We start from the raw sequence: 20,766 nt of genomic DNA, 5'->3' as shown, positions 1-20,766 counted from the left end.
AAAGTGGGACTGCATCCAAAAAGCGTGAATATACATTTCCAAATATGTATTATTATTCATTATAATAGCAATAATATTATTCAACCCTGACTTAAGCTCTGGAATTCTTTCCATAGTTTTCTTCCCTTATATGGTTTATAACAATCCTCAAAGTTTAATTATCCAGCCCAGATTCTATCAGGAACGCCAGTATTTCCCCAATTTATTCCACACTGGGGAAACCTGTCAGAAAGCTGTACCCTATGGAGATCCCACAAGGCTCTCATCAGTCTAAAGCCTGGAGAAGTCATTGCCAGCTTGTATAAAGAGTCTGATACGTAACTCAACTTTACAGTGCTTCACTTTGGCCCCTTCAACAGGAACTGGGGGGAGGGAGTAATAAATCTCCTCAACTGTCTCCAGATATACTTCTGTTTGACTTTAATCTCACTATATTTTTGAAGTCTTTTCTGTAAAGAGGAATACCTTCGTTCTTTATTTCCTTTCACTTCTTGATTATTGCTGTCTGTTCTTCTGTTCATTTGGAAACAGACCGTCCTGTGATGAGATGCCTCTCCGTTTGGCCAGCACATCTCTCCCTGCTCCCTCTCCCACAGCCCCGCTGCTCTTCCATGCTAATTTGACCTACAAATTCTGTCCAAGTGTGACAAACGATAGCATTGTTGAACTCTGGCCAAACAGCTTCCTGCCTGTCTCCTCTGGCTGTATGCGATTTTCGTCTCTCCTGTCCTCATTGTCTTCAGGTTTTTAGCTTCGTTTCCGCCCCCACTCCTCTCTAATTCTAGAACTTGGATTCCTCACAGGAAGGACACGGATCTCCTGTGACATTTTTTTTTTCTGTGTCTAAACAAAGGCATTTAGTTTTGCTCTGGGCCCAGCTGTTGTGTTTGTGTAACCCAGTTGGATAGCGTGGGACAAGAACCGAGAGACCCTCGCCTCTGCTGCAGCTGTCCACTCTTGGACACAGACAGCAACATTTTTAATAGTATTCAGTTTGACTTGTATGGCGTGTTACGCCAGATTTTACATCCAGCCTCTTGTTTTTGCATTTGTGCTCTCCTACTGAAATTTGTCGAGAGAAGATTAATCTTGGTAGTTATGGAGCCAGGTTTTTGTCACTTCTGCTCCAACCCTGACTTAAGCTCTGAACATTTCGGGTTTTAATTATGATAGAACGTTTCGACTCACTGGCCTTTCGCCATCACCCCCCGACAACATCTTAAACACACACACCAGCTAAATACTTTTCCATTCAGAGTTTAGCGTAAAACAGGCCTCGTAAAAAGAGACCAGCAGTTGGCATTTAGTACAGCAGTGATTACAGGAGCTGCCTCTTTAAAAAATCATTACACTATTACTTTACCTCTAATAACCATCTTCTTGTGTATGTATGCTGAGATTTCCACTCCTTTCCAACGTTTATCAAACTCTTAATTGCTCTTAAGCACTCTTTCTTCATGCTGATTGGTCAGAAGCTGAGCTCAGTTTTGTTGTTCCCATGGTTTAAAACTAAAGCTGAACACTGTACTCGTTATAGCCTGGATCTCTGGGAGAAACGCCAGTCTTGTTTTAGAACCGTTGTTTTTCTCAGAAAACCCTGATCCAGCTCAGTTGGACATTTATAAACTTTTGGAGTCTAATGCCTTATTTTGATTATAATAAGCTAGCATTCTCTTTACAACTTAAGGCTGGCAGTGACTTTTTAAAATGTATTTACTGACATGTTGTGAAACTGAGTGTCAGTAGATTCATGAGGACACTGGTCTTTTTGGTCTCATCTACGCTTGCTTTATGCTCCTTCGTGGTAAATGGACTGAGCTTGTCAGACCAACCAGTGGAGCCACGTGAAGGGTGCTTTCATACCTGATAGTCCAGTAGACTTAGTTTGATTGGGGACCAGAATTGCAACATTTGTTGCATCTCGGCTGTTGCGGTTCGCTTTCACACTCCACTTTGTGAAACGATCCAAACCATTTGAAAAACCTGTTCCCCCTTCTTGCCCATGGTGGCGCTGCACCAAGAAGCACTGAAGGACATGACAAGAAAACCTCTGAAGAAGACCCTGAGCCGCGACTTCCTTCTTCACAAAATATGAACAAAAATCAAATTTTAGCGGTTGTTGGATTCCTTTTTTGTCTTTGGTTAAAGACCACAAGGGATCTCTTCCGCTAGACTACACTAGCATTTGTTTTGGATGTATTTACCCAGAAAGCCCTGCGCTGTAGACCGCTCTTGCTTCAGGACTGGTCTCCAATTCCATAAGGGGCAGATTTGTGGAATTTCCAGATAATGATTGTATGTCTGTCTTATCAAATTTTCCCTTCCCACTGTCTCTTGTCCATCTTGTTCAGAGTTGTCAACTTCTTGCTGTTTCTTTGACTAATGCTATCCTAGCAGTTGGGTTACCTGAAGGCTTTCTCTTTCAGGCTTTTACCAGAGAGCCATGTTTCGTCCCTACATTCTCTCCTAATCACTCATACATATCCTACATAATAAGGAAATCTGTGGTCTCCTGTTCCTTTCATTCATTGCAAGACTATGATTTTTTTTTTTTTTACTCAGAAAAGGAAGCAAAAGTTTGAGGCTTTTGTTTTTGTCTTCCAGGTTTTTTCCGCTTAAGCTCTTAACTGGCTGAACATACACACATGCAAAGAAAGGCACTCGTGTGCAGTGGTCCAGCGACGAGAACAGCCTTGCTGAGCATGAATGTGTTTAGTCTGTCCCGTGTGTTGTTTTCGGAACTCCGACTGGCCAGCTCTCTTTCCGTGGCTCCGACCCAATGACTTTATCTCCAGGCTCTTTCCCCTGCTTCGTTTCGAGTCTGGAGCACATTTCAGTACCCAGAATGCAGCTTGCTTCTTACCTCACCTGCTTTGTTGGTCCAAAAATATCCCCCAGTGTTGCAGGGGTATTTCAAACTTTGAAAGTAGGTTGTGACAGAAGGCTATTGTATCCAAGTTAGACAAAGTACTCAAGCACAAATTACAGTTTGATTGTAATGTGTTGTGACAGCAATGATAAACAATAGTATTGTTTTTAATGTTGCATGACTTTTCTTGTCTAGACACACTCGTGGACTCTGAATTATTTCCCTTCAGGATTCTGAGATTACTTTAAAGTTTTTTTTTCTTCAGTGTTTTTCTCACTTAAAGTAAAACAGAAATGCTAATTATGGTGAAAAACTATCGGAATTGTGTTCAGCAGGTTAGGATTGTTTCAGATCTAAAGGAGCGGGTAGTTAAAGGAAACGTCCGTGTCTTTGTGAAGAGCCAGAGGGGATCCTCGGTATTGTTGTGGCGCCTATAGAGTGAGTTTAAAGGGTCAACTTTAACAAGAGCTGTATTGATTCTGTGTTTGAGTGAGGAGAGAGTCTGTGTCTGTTTTGAAACGCAGAATGAAGACGAGACAGGAAAGTGCTTAAAACCACCATTCAGTCAAGAGGTGGGAGGTAAAAAGAGTTGACGTTTATTGTCAAGGTTTCCATTATTGAACCACAGTTAAATGATATGCTTTGACGTCACACTTTTATGACTAGATTTAGATGTTTTCCATAAAGTATGTTGTTTTAACATTATAAGATCTACATTTTTACCCATGTGTATACAAAAATTTAAGTTCCTGTTGTGCTTTGGGAAACTGGTTGTTATAAAGATGCATTGATCAGTCACCCACAACCTTTCCTTCAGTTGGGACTGATCACCGATCGACACGTCATACACATCAAATTTCCCTGTTTAGTAAATGCATCGAAACTAATAAATTCCACCATTTTCACCCTGCCCACCTCATTCATACTGCTCCAGGATTGATTACATTAGTAAGCTGCATTTTGATAGCTGCTTCAAAGCAGTTTGATTTGGTATATAGTGAGCAGCATTCTTAAAAATCACTGGTTAGCAGTTTAGCTAAATGTTTTTGTCTGTGACAATAACCACACATCTATTATGTTGTTTCGAAGCATGGATGATAAGCTTATTTATTTCATTTTGTCAAAGATTAACCTTCGGGTTCAGCTGGCGTTAAAGATAAATATCTCCTGCGGTTCGTGGATTATTGTCCATCGGCAATCTGACAGTAACCAACACAACACAAATGTGGCTTAATAATCTATCCTCAACGTGGCCACCAGACGCCCTGCAAGCGTACTGCTCTTCTTACGAGTAAAGTAAAACTTAGAGATGGATGAAAATCCTCCACCCATTTGTGCTTGGGTTCTGACAGTTCACCGTCATCTAAAAAAGATCAGCAGATCTGCTTACTCCAAATCAGATATGATTTTAGGTTTCACAAGCAACGAATGACATATTTATGTCATCTTACTATTGGTAGGAATTTATTAGTGCATAAAATTTAGGTCTTTCAGTTCCTGACCCCATTCCTGGCACTATGACAGAAAATTACCACATAAAAAATGGGCATATACACATAGAGATTTAAAAGTGTAGAAAAAGGCAGATTGATATTGAGTTATGTTTTTACCTTTGTCATAGTCTGTGCTGTAGTTGAGGTGTCCAGGCAGATAAATTAGTTTTTTGCTCGTATTTTTTTCCGGAAAAGATCATTTGTTTCCATAAAAATGCCAGAATCTAAATTGTCAACAGGTTTCAGGCAATGCATCAAGATCCAGGATAAAAGATGGATAAAATGCATCAACAAAAACAGCTTGTGCTTTTTCCTTATTTTAGTTGGGAACAATCAGCTAAATGCTTTGTAATGTTGTAGCTCCTTCATTTTCTGTTGGCTTTAAAGTTACTACCCAAAACACATTTTTCTTGTTTTTTTTTTTTTCCTAGTCCCTTGGTGGGAAAAATGGAATCAATCAAAATCAGAGCTAGCAACAAAATCGGTATCAGCCAGGAAAAGCCTGAATGTTACTTTTAACTCATTTCATCTAATAACAGGCATTTGAGTAGTTTAAAACTAATTTAAAATAATCAAACTAATGTCAAGAAAAGGACATTTTGACTCTCTTGGTGTTTTTACAACATCTCTCAGTCAGATCCTACTTAAGCTTCTCACGTCTCCTGAGACTGGATGATAGTCACATTATAAAGCACTTCTTATTGCAAATATACCCGTGTTTAAATTTATGAGCTTGTTGGAGCTTTGAGAGCTTTCCTACTTTCCTCTACATGTGCGCCCATTTCTCCTTGTCCAGGTTCCAGTCTTGAGCCTGGGGCCAGGAAAGGGGACCCCTCACTGATCCCAGGGTGTGTTACGGTTCAGAGGTAGAACGCTCTGTGTGTGTAGATCAGGTTGCCACTCCCTTAGGCATGTGTTGCCTTTGGATTGTGTTTTCAATTGAGAACACATTCCTTCGGGAAATGGTTTTATTTTTAATTTTTTTTTTTTTTTTTTTTTTTTTTTTTTTTTTTTAATTGTAACTGCCAAACGCTTCACATGTATCTTCACATTTGCACAGACGACCGCAAGAGAGGGAGACGCAGACGGTCCGCAGCATTCATCTGATTTTCGATTGTGTTTTTTGATGAGATTTTTTGTTAGGATGGACCTCTGGGCGATTGCTTTTTGGAGATTGTACCATGGTTTTCAAGAAATATGGTTGATGTATGTGTCAGTCTAAAGTGGCGATGGTTCGGTTTTGCCTCTGAAGCTCAGAGAAGAAGAAAAGAAAACAAAAGGCCTCAGCTGATTGTTTTTACTGGGCCTTTTTCTGGGATCCCCAGAACTATGCTTTGTGAGCTTGTTTATTCTCCTGACCCAAGCATTTTTCAGCTTTTTGGCCATCACGTTTTCTTCAAATACACATTCTGGGAAGTTGTTTACGCAGGGCATTAGCTGACCTCCTTGCTCCTTACACAAACACTTCATCAGGAAGCAACAGTACCTCCCCATGACTGGCCTGATGCCACTGCACTGTGATCAGAAAACCTTGGTGTAGGAGCTGCACTCTTGTAAAAACACAATGCGTTTCAAACCAAGGGCATTTGCTGTAACGCTATAAACTCTTCAACACTCCACAAGATCTCAAGCATTTTTTTTTCTTACTAAAAGAAACTTTCATATATGCTCCCAGCAATCTTACTTTTTTCCCCTACACTGTTTTTGTTACCATTCAACACTCTCCTGAATCATCTAATCCTCTGTCTGTACAGTGCTCTGGTTGTCTTATGTGTTTGTGATTCAAGCAGTGCTTCCAAATCTCCACAGGTCTTCCAGGATCTGGGTGTGTCGGTGCTGGCCGGAGCATCTGAGGGCTACAATGTGTGCTTGTTTGCTTACGGCCAAACGGGATCAGGAAAGACGTACACCATGATGGGCACACCGGTGAGGACTATGCTATAAACTTTGCATCGTGATAAGAATAATTGTTGTGCTTTAATAATACGAGAAGACAAGCTCCATAAAACATTTTCTTCTGTGGAGAAAATGACTAATTTGTATGTCCATCCATCCATCATTCTCTTTGTCTTACAGGAGTCCATTGGACTGACGCCTCGCATTTGTCAGGTAGGACATATCGCTTTTGCAGGCGGTTAATTTTCCTTTTGAATTTGCGGTGGTTATTGGTGTTGGGTCATTTCTAGCTCTTATCTCCTTTACAGGGCTTGTTTTGTCCTGAAGACTCTTTCTCTGATGGCCAAAACTCAAGCAGAGTGGAAATCAGGTGGGTCAGGGGGGGTACTTTGGTCTTTGAAATTAAACTTGCCGACAAAAACTCAAGAAACGGGAGAGGAATCTTGCATGCAGTCGTCTGACTGGAAGTCATGATTAAAAGACACACACACACACACATGATGTCTTGTAAATACATCAGAGAACATTTGACAGAGTATGAAATGGGTCACATCTTGTTTTTGGATGAAATCAGATGGCGCTATCATCCAACTCCTTGCATGTCAGTGTACTAAGTTTGAAAAATTACTACTCAACGGTAGACCTGCAGCTGAAGTAACGCTGTTGTAGCATAGATCCAATGCGCATCATCAAATTATCCATCTCTGACGATGTTTTGAATCTGATGTTTATCTTCCATTCTGCAGCTTTTTGGAGATCTACAATGAGCGTGTAAGAGATCTGCTGAGAGGAGAGCAGAAGAAGAGGACGTCCCTTAGAGTCAGAGAACATCCTGAGAAGGGGCCATATGTTGAAGGTTTTTTCTTTTTTTTACCCTTTTAATATATTAAATGTTTCACAGCAAGGGTTTAAGGTGTACTTCCTAAGGATAAGGTTTTAAGAGTCTTTGCTATTTTAGCCAGACATGGATTTATATAGAGATGCTTAACTCCTTCACCTCTCACTGCTCCAAAACCGAGGGATCTCTTATTTATTCTTGGACTCAAATATTCCTACTCGGTGCATACCCCTATGGTAAAAACTCAAGGTACTGTATAGTCGTTCATAATTGATGTAGCTGTATTTTAGCTTCTAAATTTCTGCAGGAGCTAAGGTGATTTTGAGAGAAAAATGAATGAGTATTTTGAGAAAGGCTTTTGCCTGTAAATTTGAACTATAAAACTGTAATCATAAGGATGAATTTGGTTTCTGAGATATATTAAAGACAAATTTCAGAGGCATAATTCCTAAAATATTGCATCGATTCATCACAGTTTGTTCTTCCTCTGGTTCTACATCTGTTTATTTTCCAAACCGTGCAACTGCTTGTGTTTAAAGCCCCGCATCCACTCATTGTTTGCATCAGGAGAAATCCCAGTGGTCCACAGGAAGTGATGTCATTTCCTTCTACTTCCAAGCAAACCCCTTCATCACACATGAAGACACACACACTTCACTTAGCAAATTTTTACCTAAATTTGAGAATATTTGCCTAAATCTCAAATTGATGGTCCAAATTTTACCGTCAGTCTTTTTGTTTTTAAGTTGATTTTGTAGTTTCGATTCTGTAATAGGATTCAGATTAATAATCTATAACAGACAGGCATTTTTATGAGTAGAGAAATGTAAACCCATGTAAAAAACAAAATTATTAAGCAAGAATTACCTTGTTGTTGGTGGAACCATTCACAGGGAGTTTCTCAATAAAACGTTCAATTGGATTACTTTCCATTGTGGAAAAACATGATTAAATAGTAAATCTTCAGTGTTTTTTCTGTCTCGTTAAAATCAGACCTTTCACAGCACATGGTCACTGACTGCAAACAGGCCATCGACCTCCTGGAGGAAGGCATCGCTAACCGCATGACGGCAGCAACCCACAACCACGACACCAGCAGCAGATCGCATGCCATCTTTACTATTCAGTACACACAGGTGGTCACGTTTCACAGCTTCTGTAAAGTGTTCTCAGTTAATAAATGCAACATATAAGAAGTGATAATTGTACAGTTTTGCCAGCTTAGTGCTTACAGATTGTCTCTCCTTCCACAGGCAATACTAGAAAACAACCTGCCTTCTGAAACGGTCAGCAAGATTAACCTGGTGGACTTGGCTGGAAGGTGAAAGTGGTTTTGATGGGGGGGGTTTTTTCCCCCTCTTGTGAAATCGTTCCTAAAAGTGCCCCCTGGTGGATATTAGCTGCAGCCCTCAGATTTTTCTTCAATGAAGGACGGCATTAATCTCCATTAATGCTTCTATTGTGTCTGACAGTGAGAGAGCAGACCCCCAGTACTGCCGGGACAGACTGACAGAGGGCTCCAACATCAACAAGTCACTGGTCACTTTGGGCATTGTCATTTCTGCTCTGGGTAAATAAAGCCAGACGTTCCTCACAGATCAGAATATATAGCGCATTTTACATTTTTAAATGTAAAAACTTCAATGTATTTTATTGGGATTTTATGTAAAAGAATATTATGTAATAAAATACACAAAAGGAATCATTGCATATTGTTTTTAACATGTATTAAGTGTAAAAAGTTGAGTCACTTTGTACCCTTTCCTTCCCCATTTGTTGTAATTGTTTTTATGAATCGGTATTAAATCATTTACCATTTCCTTCTACCTCATGGTTACACCTTGTGTTCGTACAAACAAAGAAGTTCTCAATAGATCCATTGAAGCTTTTGTTTGTGAGAACTTTTGGAAGGCACTCCAGCATGTGTTTTTATTTGGATCAAACAGACCTCATGTTTTACACGTTCCTGTATTTTTTTTTTGTTTTGTTTTTTTTTACACTCTTTTCACGCCCTTCCACCTCTTTACCTCGACTGCCACAGCCCAGAACTCCCAGATGTCGAGCAGCTGTCAGAGCATCAACAGCGTGGCCTCTGAGGGTGACAGCAGCACATTGGGCAGTCACAGCAGCTCACTGTCTGGCGGAGCCGGAGGTGGAAGAAGGCTCTGCTTCATTCCCTACAGAGACTCGGTCCTGACTTGGCTGCTAAAAGACAGTCTGGGCGGCAACTCCAAGACAATTATGATCGCAAGTAAGTATTGCTTTTCAGATTGGAGCCAAACGATTGTTGTTTACATGCACGCGCTGAAGCAATATGTCAACTATTAATCGGAAACACTGCCGTTTTTGATGCGTTGATAGAAATATTGTTCTTAATTCATATCAGACGTTTTTATTCTGGTGCTTTTGTGCATGTCACTGTGTTGCAGCGGTGTCGCCCTCTGCTAACAGCTACAACGAGACCCTCAGCACCCTGCGCTACGCTGCGCATGCCAGGAACATTGTCAACAAGCCTCGTGTTAATGAGGTGAGTGGCTCTTCAGGTTCTTGAAAGTAAATTGAAATAATATAAGAAGGCATTTTTCTTGGATTTTTTGTGACGTGTTTTATTTCTGTTTAACTTCTTGGGTTTTATTGTTTTATTTTTGCTCAAGTAATACCCTATTTTACATTTCATTAGTTTTTATTTATTTTCATAAATGTTTCATTCATTTTACAAATATTTTTAAATGAATTCTTAAACAATTAATTGTGAGTGATCGATTATTGAAGTAATCATGAACTATTTCAGTAATCTATCAATCGTTATTTGGAGCACACAGACTCAAAAAAAGCTATTTGCTAAAAAAAAAAAAAAAAGGAACCAGCATATCTAGAGCAAAAATTAAGCCAAAATTGTACTGATAGTGTTGAATACATTTAATGTGAGATCAGAAGCTTTGATCAGGTTTCGTTTAGCTTTAACCCTTTGTGCAGGATCCAAATGTGCGGCTCATCCGGGAGCTGAGAGAGGAGATCGACAGGTTGAAGAGCATGCTGCTCAGCTTTGAGTTGGTATGGTAATGTTTTACTGTTCAAGCATTTCAGACGCTGCGGTGCGTCTTGATGCATGTATAATTTTTTTAAACTGTGCAATATGTTGACTGATTATTTCTTTTGCCCTATAAATGGACAGCAGCGTAATCCCAGCCCGTCTCTGAGTGATGAGAGAGACGGGAACCTTTCGGAAATGGTGCTACAGAACGAGCTAAAGGTACCGGAGAAAGAAACAAGATCCCAAACATCCACTTCTTTCTCAAATCGCACTTTTATGCTGTTCCTCGAGTCGCTCCAACAGTTCATTTGTTCCTCCGTGCAGGTGGAGCAGCTAACAAAGGACTGGTCGGAGAGCTGGAGAGACAAGAAGGAGCTGCTGGAGCGCTACAGTGTGGACATCAACAGAGACCGGGCCGGTTTCCTCATCAACTCCCTTCAGCCACACCTAGTTTCTCTGGATAGAGATGTCCTCAGTACTGGGATTGTGTTTTACCACCTCAGGGTATGAAAATCCTTAAAAAAAAAAAAAAAGATTAAATCTGCAGCACTCTTGTGTAAATCATTCGAGAACAGTCAGTTTTTTTATTTTGTGAAATCAGATTTGTTTTTAGATTAGTTTTGGCAGTAGTTTATACTGTGGTAAAAAAGTGTTTATGGCCTTGTTTACGTTTCTGATAATCTTTTATCCTCCTGTCTCACATTTTTTAAACCCTAGAGATGTACATCTATCACACATTGTTAGAAAAATACACGGCAGGATGCTTAAATCAAGCGCTTCCTTTAGACTTGCTCTACTTTTTTCAGCATCTTTGTCAGCTTTCCTGACTCCAACCTTTTCCTTCTTCTTATCCAGATTCCTCTTCTCCTCCTCACACTATTTGTCTCTGCTTTAAAAAAACCCCTCTTGACTAAAGGTGTGTTGTGTTGCCTTCCCTCTGTCCTGTCAGTTCCCCCCACCCCTCTTCAGCGTACGTCTGTGTCTCTCTGCTGCCGTTCACAAAGCGCGATCGGATCAAACGCTGTTAGCTCTCCGACGGGAACTCGGAGGAGCCTAAACTGTCCCGATTCTGACATTGACAGGGATATCCTCAGGCTTGACGATTACACCGTTTCACACATGTGACCACTTGGGACTTGCGTGGTCCTGAAATCATATAAGAAAATCTTGATACTCTTTCGATAACACAAAAGAGTAAACAATGTTTTTTTCTTTTTTACTTGTCAGGTTTAGTTTAAAGATTAGAATAGAATGTAGTTATTTTTGTACGTCGCTGTTCACTGTTGGAGTGAGTTATCGTAGCGCCCCCCTCCCTATGCCTCACCCCTTTACCTGCAGGGCTTTGTCTGTTTCCTTTTCTTTCGAAAGTGTTGGTGCAACTTTGTGCCAAAACATTCACATTTTGAGTCAAACTGCACTCAGAATCCCTTCCAGCACAGTGATTCTTGAATGTTTTTTATTGAGACTTTAAGTCGACAAAGTTGTACATAAGAGTGAAATGGAAGGAAAATTATGCATGATTTTTGATTTGTTTTACAAATGAAAGTAAGAAAATTTGTTGGTATTTACACCCGATGCCTTTCTAGTAACCCTAATATCTCAAAATAAAATCCAGCGGAACTTTAGAAGTTACCTATTTCTAAAATTGATTATGTGGAATTTAATTAACTTCAAAGTTAGGTTAGGTTATCAAACTGATTCAGATCAGACAAATACAGCTTACATGTAAAATGCTAGGCTTTCAGAAAAACATGTCAAAATAATAAGGGTGGGCGATTTTTACCAAAACATGCACTGTTGGAGAAAAATGGTTTAATTCAGAAAAAAAAATGCATTTATTTTATTCAGTATTGTCTTCATTTGTGTAGTTTTTGTTATTACAACTGATCCTTTTGCACTTTTTCCTTTATTATAGGAGGGAATTACCCGCATTGGACCTCATGAGCAGTGTGAAGAACCACATATAGGTAAAAAATACATATATTTTTTTCTTAAGTTGTAAATTCATTCTTGTGAAAGGTAACTGCTACATAATAGAGTGGGTCATGTAAAGTTAAATAATCTTTTAGTTACTTTTTATGATTTTAAATGTGCATTTATGTTGAACGTTGCATCTGTAGAGCGTCGACACATCTTTCTATATCAGCATGTGTGAAGCCGTCTCTGAATCCTGTTTGTAGTCGTTCAGGGCAGTTCCCGCTGCGAGATTGAAAACCACGGGGGTGTGGTAACGCTGCGACCGCTGCCGGGTTGCGTCTGCCTGCTCAACGACAGAGAGGTCACCGAGCCCTGCAGACTGGCTCAAGGTCAGTCGTGGTCGTCAATAAAACCGCTGGGTAATAACGTCTGTGTCCACGCTGGACGACGATTCGGAAAAATCAACAGAGTCGGATATCTTGGACTCGTGACTGCAGTTAATCTCAAGATGTCGTGTAATTTAAAATTGTACCTGTTGAGGAAGGAGCAGGCAAACACTCAAAAGCAGCAGCAAATGCGCACATCTGTGTCCTGAACTTTGCAATGAGCTGAGCGCAGCATGTTACAAAGAATACCTCTCTGCACCTCCAGGGACCGTGATTACGTTGGGAGGAGCGCATAAATTCCGCTTCAACCACCCGGCAGAGGCAGCCGTCCTTCGGGAGCGAAGACGGGTAGGTACCTGCTCACCTAAATTAGCATTTAATCCACCGTGATCTGCATAAACGTTACGTTTTTGGGTGATTAAAAAGTGTTTTAAAGTAAACCTGCTTTTTTTATTTTGCCGTTTTCAGGTTAGTGAAGGTGGTTCGACGTGCAGCTATGTTGACTTTTGCTCCGTGACTCCTGATGACGAGTAAGTACCGTCCTCAAGCACAAGGAAAAACTCAGAACAAGAGCAATTACATCTCACGTTATTCATCACTCACATGAGTGTGTGGGTGTATGTGTGTGTGGAGTGCAGTCGGACCTCTTTGCAGCTCTCTGATTATAAACATTTACTAGGAGTTAAGAGTTATAACAACATCCAGGCAGTACTTCATGCTGCTGTTGGTGGTGGTTTCAAACATATCAAACTGTCCCCGGTTGCTGTTTACAGTTCAGCATCGGGGCGTTGCTTAGTTACTGCTGACGACTGCTTTTGTTTGAAACCTCCCTGCACAACCAACAAATCATAATGTAGTCTTGTTATCAAGTGATCCACGGATGAAGTTGAGATGCTTTTTTTTTCATTGCTTCGTTATTTCACGGGACTCACTCATTCCGTGAGTCCCGCTTCTGTTTTTCCAGTGTCAAAGAACTGAACCTGGATTCCACTGAGGAGCTTGCAGTCAGACGGCGCGTGGAGGAGCAGAAGCGCTATGTGGAGAGTTTGCGGCAGGAGATTCAGGCGGACCAGAGAAGGGCCGACGGAGAGCTGGACAGGGAGCAGGCCCAGCTCCGGCAGCAGTACTCTGACAGTAGGTTTTCTCTCTTATTAAATGTTCCTGTAAGTTTCAGTTTCAAAAGTCAAAATCAAATTGGAAATACGTCGCAATCAAAATTTTTGCACCTTTTTTATACAATGCCTTGAAGACGCATCCATACCCTTGAACTTTTCCACATTTGGTCATTAAAACCACAAATCTGCCTTTATTTCAGTGGGATTTAATGTGATGTTTGCATTGTATAGCTGTAAAGTGGAAGAAAAATGAAAGGTGGTAACATTTTCAAAGGAGTCACAGCTGAAAGCTTTATTGATTACATTAGGTCTACAGACACATTAGATAAAATAGGATATACAAAGTACATTTTGAAAATAGCCTAGTTTGTAGTGCATATCAGCATTGTTTTTTTCTCTTTTCACAACAGTGCATCAGTGGATTTTGCATGAGAAACTCCTCCTGAAAACAGTGGAGGAGAGAGTCAAGCAAGACTCTGGTGTCCAAACCGACCCCCTCCCCGCTCCTCTTCTGGAGAAACTTACAAGTCGGGTGTTCATCAGTCAGAAAAATATCATCGTTGAATATCCTTGCAAGGCAGTGAGGGCCAGGAAGAAAACCGTGCAGGATGAGCTGTTGAAGCATCACGCCCTCCGCTGCGCCGAGGGTCGCATCCGTCGGAAAAAGCTACACTGCCAGCTGCAGAAAATCGCCAACAAACGCCACCTGCTGGACGCTAAGAGAGAGTTGCAGCAGCTGGAAAGTAAACTTCCTCCTGGACCAAACGGCCGACAGCCTCTAGAGATGGGATCACCTTCAAAGCTGGAAGAACAATCCTTTGCATCACGAAGACACTCGTTTTCAGATCTATTGTCTCGGCTCTACCCGCAGCGTACACCTGTCTTCAGGTAAGTGTGTTGACTTTTTGTCCCCCTTGATTTAAATTAGCTTAATCTTAAATCTTTCTTTTCCTTTCCTCCCATTATTAGGCACTTCCTCAAGAGAAACAAATCTGTGGAACAATCTTTAAATTCAGCAACTCCGTCCGATCCCATTAGCGGCAGAAAGTGGGTTTCTGAGGAGTATATCCCTCGAGGAAGAACCCAAAGTTGCTCAGGCCCCATCTCCTCTGGACACAGTCAGAATAAAGTAAACCCTTTCGGAAACACCAGACACACTGAGGAACCACAGCCTCAACCATGTTTGGGCCAACTGGGAAGAAAACCTCTGCTGCCAAACCGAGACATGTTATTTAATTACAAATTGGGTAAAAATCCTACATCTGTCTCAAAATCGCCTCTCAGAGCTGCGTTGCTGCCCGTCTGTAAAGAAAATCTACAAATATCCAAAACAGACATGGATGGAAAAGGAGACAACAGTGGAAGTAAAACCATCAGCAGATCATTGTCTCATTTTGTGGGGCCCAGGATAAAAACGGCTCTATCCAAAGTTTTCAGAAAATCCCCTTCAGGTGTAAAGGGACGGAGACTTCTTAAGCCTCTTGGGAGGATTGCAGGTAAATTCCCTTGGAGACGAAGAGCAGACAAGAGCCCAAAAGGTTCTTCAGCTAATCAGAATGGTACCATCAAAGCAACTGTGTCATGCGAGGAGCTTGATCAGAGGAACCTGTTTGATAGCCACAAACAGAGACGCTGGCATAGCACCGAGGCACTGACGAACAAGAGCAACGGTTGTGTGGAAGACCATCCAAAACCTTTTGGATGGTTCGAAGAGCAAGAGGAAGGGGATGAAGCAACGTCAGACTGCGAGAGCCTTTTCTCTCTCGACTCTCTGTCCTCTGCTTACGCGGCCGCGCTGGCTGAGCGTTTGACACGTGAAGATTCGGCTCCGAGCGAAGCAGAAAGCATCGACAGCGAAATGTCTAAAGATTCTTTAACCGTGGAGAACAGCTGGAAATTCTCAGTGGTTAAAAAGCGCAAACAAGCAGCGGTTGAAACTTCGCGAGTAACAGATTCCGTACCCGCAGCGGAGGCGCATTTGAGTCGTGACGCCACAAGGAAATCCCAAAATCAGAGTTCATTAGAAGCGGTCAGTGTGCACAAATTGATCGATGATTTCAGGAACCTGCAGACTGGCAGCTGCGGTGTGAAACAGCCAGAAAGCCTGCTGGCTCTCGCTGATGTTTGGTCCTCTGCAGATATGCCTGAAACCCAGAGGATTGATGGGATTTCTCTGCCTTTACCAAGAAAAGTTTTGCTCTTGAATGCAGACAATAACAGCAGCGGTCCGAGTCCAGTTAGCGGGAATCTGTCAGACTCGCACAGCGATTCTAGATGTTTCAACTCTGAGGCTTTAAATAGTTCAGAGCTCAATCAGCGCCATGTAGGGTTGAGAGATTCTGGAGCTTATGGAGCTTTAGAAAATGTTTTGATATTGGGTAACTGTGAAGATTTCCCAACAGATCGGTTTGGACAAATCAATACAACGACCTTTAACACTCCTCCAGAATCTGCGCATCAAACTGTTTGCATGTCACAAAAAGACATCCTCCAAGCAACATCAAACACATTTCACGAGCCTGCACCATGTGACTCAACAGATGTAGGTGTTGAAAATGTCCGAGATTTACAGCTAAATTATTTTAGGAACCCAGAAGACGGATCAGTTAAATGGGAGGAAACCAAAAGCAATGAGCTGTCCGTTGCTCCCCAGCAGGAAGTTGTTAAATTGGCCTGTAAAAGTTCCAGGAAGAGGAACAAAGACCACCAGAACGCTTTTATGGGCTGCCTGAAAATTCCAAAGAGGAGCGACAGCGGGGAGCTGGAAACTTTCTCCTTGGCACCAGGTGACGGCTTGGAAGGTGTTTGGTTTGATGATGAAAACAGCAGCAGTGACTCCAAAGGGGAGTCGAACAGCCAAGGATTTCACTCTTCTTCTGTTGATGGCAGTGATATACAACATTTGGTCGCTTCAGATTCAAGGCCACTTTCTGATCTTCAGAACATCGAACTTGAACCAAGCGGCCAAATCTTCGAGGACAAGAGTTCTCAGTGTGATACCGCCGTAGGAGATAATGAGTGTGTGAGAAGGGGAGATGTAATGGCAAATAAAGATTTTGAAGTCACGGAAAGGGTTACTGATGATGACAGGAAACATCAAGAAAAAGCAAAGCATGTATGCAGGTCGGAAGCCATATGCAGCGCTATTGATCTGAGAATCTCTGAAGTGATAAAAGAGCATGCGGATTCGTCGGGAGGAATGAACAAAAGTCAAAGTCTGTGTATTTTGCCATCGTCTGCGTGTCATTTTAGCTCCGATTGTAATGAAAGTAGATGGATGCGTGACCAGCTGAAAGATGAGAGGAGTGAAGATGTGAAAGAAGGAAAAATATGTGCCGATGTGCATGCATTAATCACAGCTGGGCATTTGGGATCACATATGAAACAGAGTACTAGTCACGAAGGCCTCGGAAACCCAAAGGGGGAAAATGCTCTACCTCAAAAAGCAACAGACAAAGCTTCACCCAAAGTAACCTACGCCCCTGATATGATCACCAGTAACATTTACTCAAATAAAGATTCTGATGGTTTTAATTCTGATCTCATTCCCCAACTCCAAACTCAACACTCAAGACGGCAGCTTCACAAATGTATCCACGACACAGCTTCCGCCTTGAGTCACGCAAATCTGAAGTGTCTCTCATCTGTTTCGGACGACGTCAGTAAGAACTTCATAACCAGTGATGTAAAAACAAGCAGTCATTCACCTGAACAAAGCTCACCACACATGATTCAGATATTTGGAAACAATGTTGATCAGCTTGCAGCAGAATTCTTAAGTCATCAGGTAAAAGCAGTCAAACACCTCTGCAGTCAAATCAAACTTTCTCCTACCCATGGAGAAAATGTTGAACTGGACCACAAGGCTGGTAGCAAGCCTCTCACAACACAGGATCAGCTAAATTGTCAACAAATATGTACACAGAACATAGCTCAGACTTCTGTTGCTGGCAAATGTCCAAATTCACAGAGCAACTTCTATAAAAATCATCAAATCAACATCAAAGAGTTTTGTGTGGCAAACGATGATAAAGGGGTTGAGACTTTTTCTTTCAATCCAAAGGATGAAATATGCATGAAATCTAAAACGGTTCCCTCTGTTATAGATCTAAAAACACCACAGGCAGGTTCTTCCGCAATGTCCAAAGAGGCCACCATAAACACAACTGTTACACCAGGTAATCCTGCTCTTAGAAAGAAAAAAACAAAGCGGTTCAGAAAGTCTGACGTCAAAACCCGTCCTGCTTCTTCCTCTGATTCTTCTCTCAAGTCATCGGATGAAGATGACAAGGAGAAGGAAGAGAATAGGAGGCATTATTGCTGGCTGTTAGGAAGAACTAGCAATAAAGAAAGCTGCATTTCTCTTTCTACAAGTAAATGTAAGACAGAAATCCTTAAAGGGAATTCTGGTGAAAATAAAGAATTTAAGATGGATCACATTCCACCAAGGCACTTTTTGCCTCCCTACACTACATCCCAGAGGGTGGATGCAGAAAAAAGCCACCTGAACGAAAAGCAAAGTGAAGCCCAGCACACACCACATTGCCAGGACTCGCCCATCCATTTTGCATCCAGTGACATCAACCCCTTTGTCCACCAGTGGCAACACAGCGACTCAAACCAACACTGCTACAAGACTCCTGTGTTTGGAAGTGCTGCTGACCTATCTATTAAATCTCCTCTCTTGAACAGCTCCGAGAAACGCCTAGTAAGATGCTCCAGTGCTGACAATAACTTGAATGGGCTGAATTCTCCTTTTAACTCCCACCTGAGCACATATGCCACCAACAAGGGGCTCTCCAGCACCCTCAGTAGCATTGAGGATTATAAAGAGAGAGTTGCCACACAGCACAGGAAAGCACAGGCAGAGACCTGCAATCGGGCAATAAACGGTTCCGGTAATGACGTTGCCGGTTCTGGTGTTAACTCAAGTCAGGTTGATGAAATCATGCTCGTTTGCTCATCCGAGCAAGAATCAAAGACGAGCAAAATGCAGCTTCAAAGGAGAAAGATGCATGAACACGGTACTCAAACTGAATCTAGGCTTGGCACAATCAGTAACAGCAGCCTGAAGAGGAAAGATCGACACAAAAGAAGCAACACCGATGTTCCTTTGTCCCAGAGGAGCAAAGTGGATATTAAAAAATCCTCAACGTGGGCAAGCATGGAAACCATGTCAGCTCATCTCTCCAAGCTTATCGACAGCACTTCAGACCTGCTGGGAGATGTCCAGGGGATGAGGACGGGTGAAGTGAGCAAATCCAGTCCTAGGAGTAGCAACTCATCACATCGTAGCTTGCTATGCAGTGATCCGCATGGGTGTGGCAAGAAAGACCGCTCAGTTCAAACAGCCTTAGACGTTGGAATCCAGACGGGGGAGCTGGTGAACGCAATGAGCGGCAAGGCTGCTGGTGACGAAACACTCAGAGAGGCTAAGTCTTATGAAGTTAAGGTGATTGTGAAAGTGATTGGTCCTGAAGACAAGAGTATGCACAGAGTGGTTAAAAAGGATGCTGAGACAATGCAAAACTTCAACGTCTCTGTTGCACCTCAGTCAGAGAATGACCCTCAGATATTGGCGTTCGCAAAGACAGCAGCTAGTTATCACAGGCGTGCAAAATCTGCTTCCTTTCAGGCCTCGAAGCAAAGCACTCTTGAGGAATCAAGCCGCAGAAATGTTGCAGTCACCTCCAGATCGTCAAGAAAGTGCTTTCAAGAAAACAGCAGTGTGTCTTTAGCAAGCAGTCCGACTGGTTTTATCAAAAAACAAGCAACATTTACAGACCGTGCCTCATCTCCCATTGTTACTGTGGGAACAAGTGTAGGTTCAAGGCAGAGCGGGAAACAATCAGTACAGTGTCGACCAAAATATAGGAATCAGCAAACAAGCCTTTCCTCTAAGGAGGGCACACCTGCAGTTCCTTCTGCTGAAAATGCTAAGCAGTGTTTAGATGTTTTTTCCACTAAATCAGAAACAATATCTCTTGAAAGAGTGAGTGAAATGAGTTGTTCAAGTCCTCAAGACTTCTGCACGAGTTCTTCAAGTCTTAAGTCATCATCGGATGTAGACGCAGACATTGTGAAGAGAAAAGTGACCTGCAAAGAAGAAGACGACCACAGGACCCTCTCAGAGAGGCACAACCACGTTTTTCCTACCATGAGACAGGAAGTTGCACATAAGCAGCAAGAGTCCAACTTCACAAGTGCTTCCAGAGATGTTTGCATCGACATCAGCCATTTATCACCCTTTAGTGCCTGTAGAAATCAACCGAAAGAGGATGACGAGGTATCACTGGCGCACAGCGAGTGCAGCACAGAAGTTCTTGTGAACACCGAAGTTGCAACAAGTCTTTCTCCTTGGGATGACCATCAGGTAGTCCCAGACGACCTGCCCGTCCACAACAAGTTCACCAACTGGTCAGGAGTCAGCCAGAATCAACAGCCACGATGCTCAAGCAAAGACGGCGGAAACCACGCTGAATGGGACGACGTGGACAGCACGGATTCAAACCTGGATGTTGTGGTGCAAAGTGACAGACGATCCCGAGAGATACTGAAGCTGCGACAGGAGAGAGAGCGGGTGATGGCGACCGTCAACCTCAGCACGAGCCTGAAGCCTTTGACCGTGGAGCTGACAGAGGCTAAGCTTCACTACGGCCTGGGAGAGACGGACGCATTGTTAAAGATGCTGTCCCCAAGGTCCAAAGAGGACCTGCGGCCGCTGACCTCCGCTGCATCCAAACAGCAGCTGTATGACAGGTGAGGACCAAGAAAAGTATTCATTCTTCAAGAACTTGTTTTTATGCATATTTTATTTAATTGTTTCATTTTGAAGCAGATTTGAAAGCCACATGTATTCCCCTTTACATTTGACATTTATGCTCTTTGTGTTGGTCTGACACATGAACTCTTAATTAGATTTCTGCAGTAATATGCTATACATTTGCAATTCAGCATAGACTAAAACACCTCTTAGCTCTTCTGGTAATTAAGTCTATGTGCTGTGCAAAAGACTCACAGAATATATGTTTTTTTTTCCTGCTTTCAGATTCCTGATCTACCAGGAAAAAAAAAAAGTCTTAGTAGGAACTTGACTAGACCATGAATGTCATTTTAATAAATTCACCCACACATTTAGGTCACAGTGTAAATTCAGTGCTGCAAATTCAGCTCAGACATATTCTTTATCCTCAAAGGTGTTACAGCTATTTAATTTCG

The 20,766-nt window shown here is 42.1% G+C and overlaps 1 protein-coding gene across 2 annotated transcripts in view; it reads left to right on the top strand.

Moving 5' to 3' along the window:
• Positions 1-20,766, top strand: part of stard9 (StAR-related lipid transfer (START) domain containing 9) — a 43,950-nt gene that overhangs the window by 15,789 nt on the left and 7,395 nt on the right. Inside the window, exons 4-22 of one of the 2 annotated variants that reach the window (XM_015016439.1) lie at positions 6,172-6,288; positions 6,439-6,471; positions 6,567-6,628; positions 7,005-7,114; positions 8,090-8,232; positions 8,350-8,417; positions 8,569-8,666; positions 9,138-9,347; positions 9,526-9,623; positions 10,073-10,150; positions 10,275-10,349; positions 10,455-10,634; positions 12,046-12,097; positions 12,311-12,436; positions 12,699-12,781; positions 12,902-12,963; positions 13,398-13,567; positions 13,959-14,436; positions 14,518-20,307. In XM_015016439.1, the coding sequence (XP_014871925.1) occupies positions 6,172-6,288; positions 6,439-6,471; positions 6,567-6,628; positions 7,005-7,114; positions 8,090-8,232; positions 8,350-8,417; positions 8,569-8,666; positions 9,138-9,347; positions 9,526-9,623; positions 10,073-10,150; positions 10,275-10,349; positions 10,455-10,634; positions 12,046-12,097; positions 12,311-12,436; positions 12,699-12,781; positions 12,902-12,963; positions 13,398-13,567; positions 13,959-14,436; positions 14,518-20,307 (8,033 nt within the window). Of the gene's footprint in view, positions 1-6,171; positions 6,289-6,438; positions 6,472-6,566; positions 6,629-7,004; positions 7,115-8,089; positions 8,233-8,349; positions 8,418-8,568; positions 8,667-9,137; positions 9,348-9,525; positions 9,624-10,072; positions 10,151-10,271; positions 10,350-10,454; positions 10,635-12,045; positions 12,098-12,310; positions 12,437-12,698; positions 12,782-12,901; positions 12,964-13,397; positions 13,568-13,958; positions 14,437-14,517; positions 20,308-20,766 lie in introns of both variants that reach the window. The other variant, XM_015016431.1, reaches the window with a different exon arrangement.

Source organism: Poecilia latipinna, unplaced genomic scaffold (assembly GCF_001443285.1).
Source record: "Poecilia latipinna isolate Pla-1442-1.1 unplaced genomic scaffold, P_latipinna-1.0 Scaffold73, whole genome shotgun sequence".
NCBI classification, from domain to species: Eukaryota; Metazoa; Chordata; class Actinopteri; order Cyprinodontiformes; family Poeciliidae; genus Poecilia; species Poecilia latipinna.
This window is presented reverse-complemented; position numbering and strand designations above follow the sequence as displayed.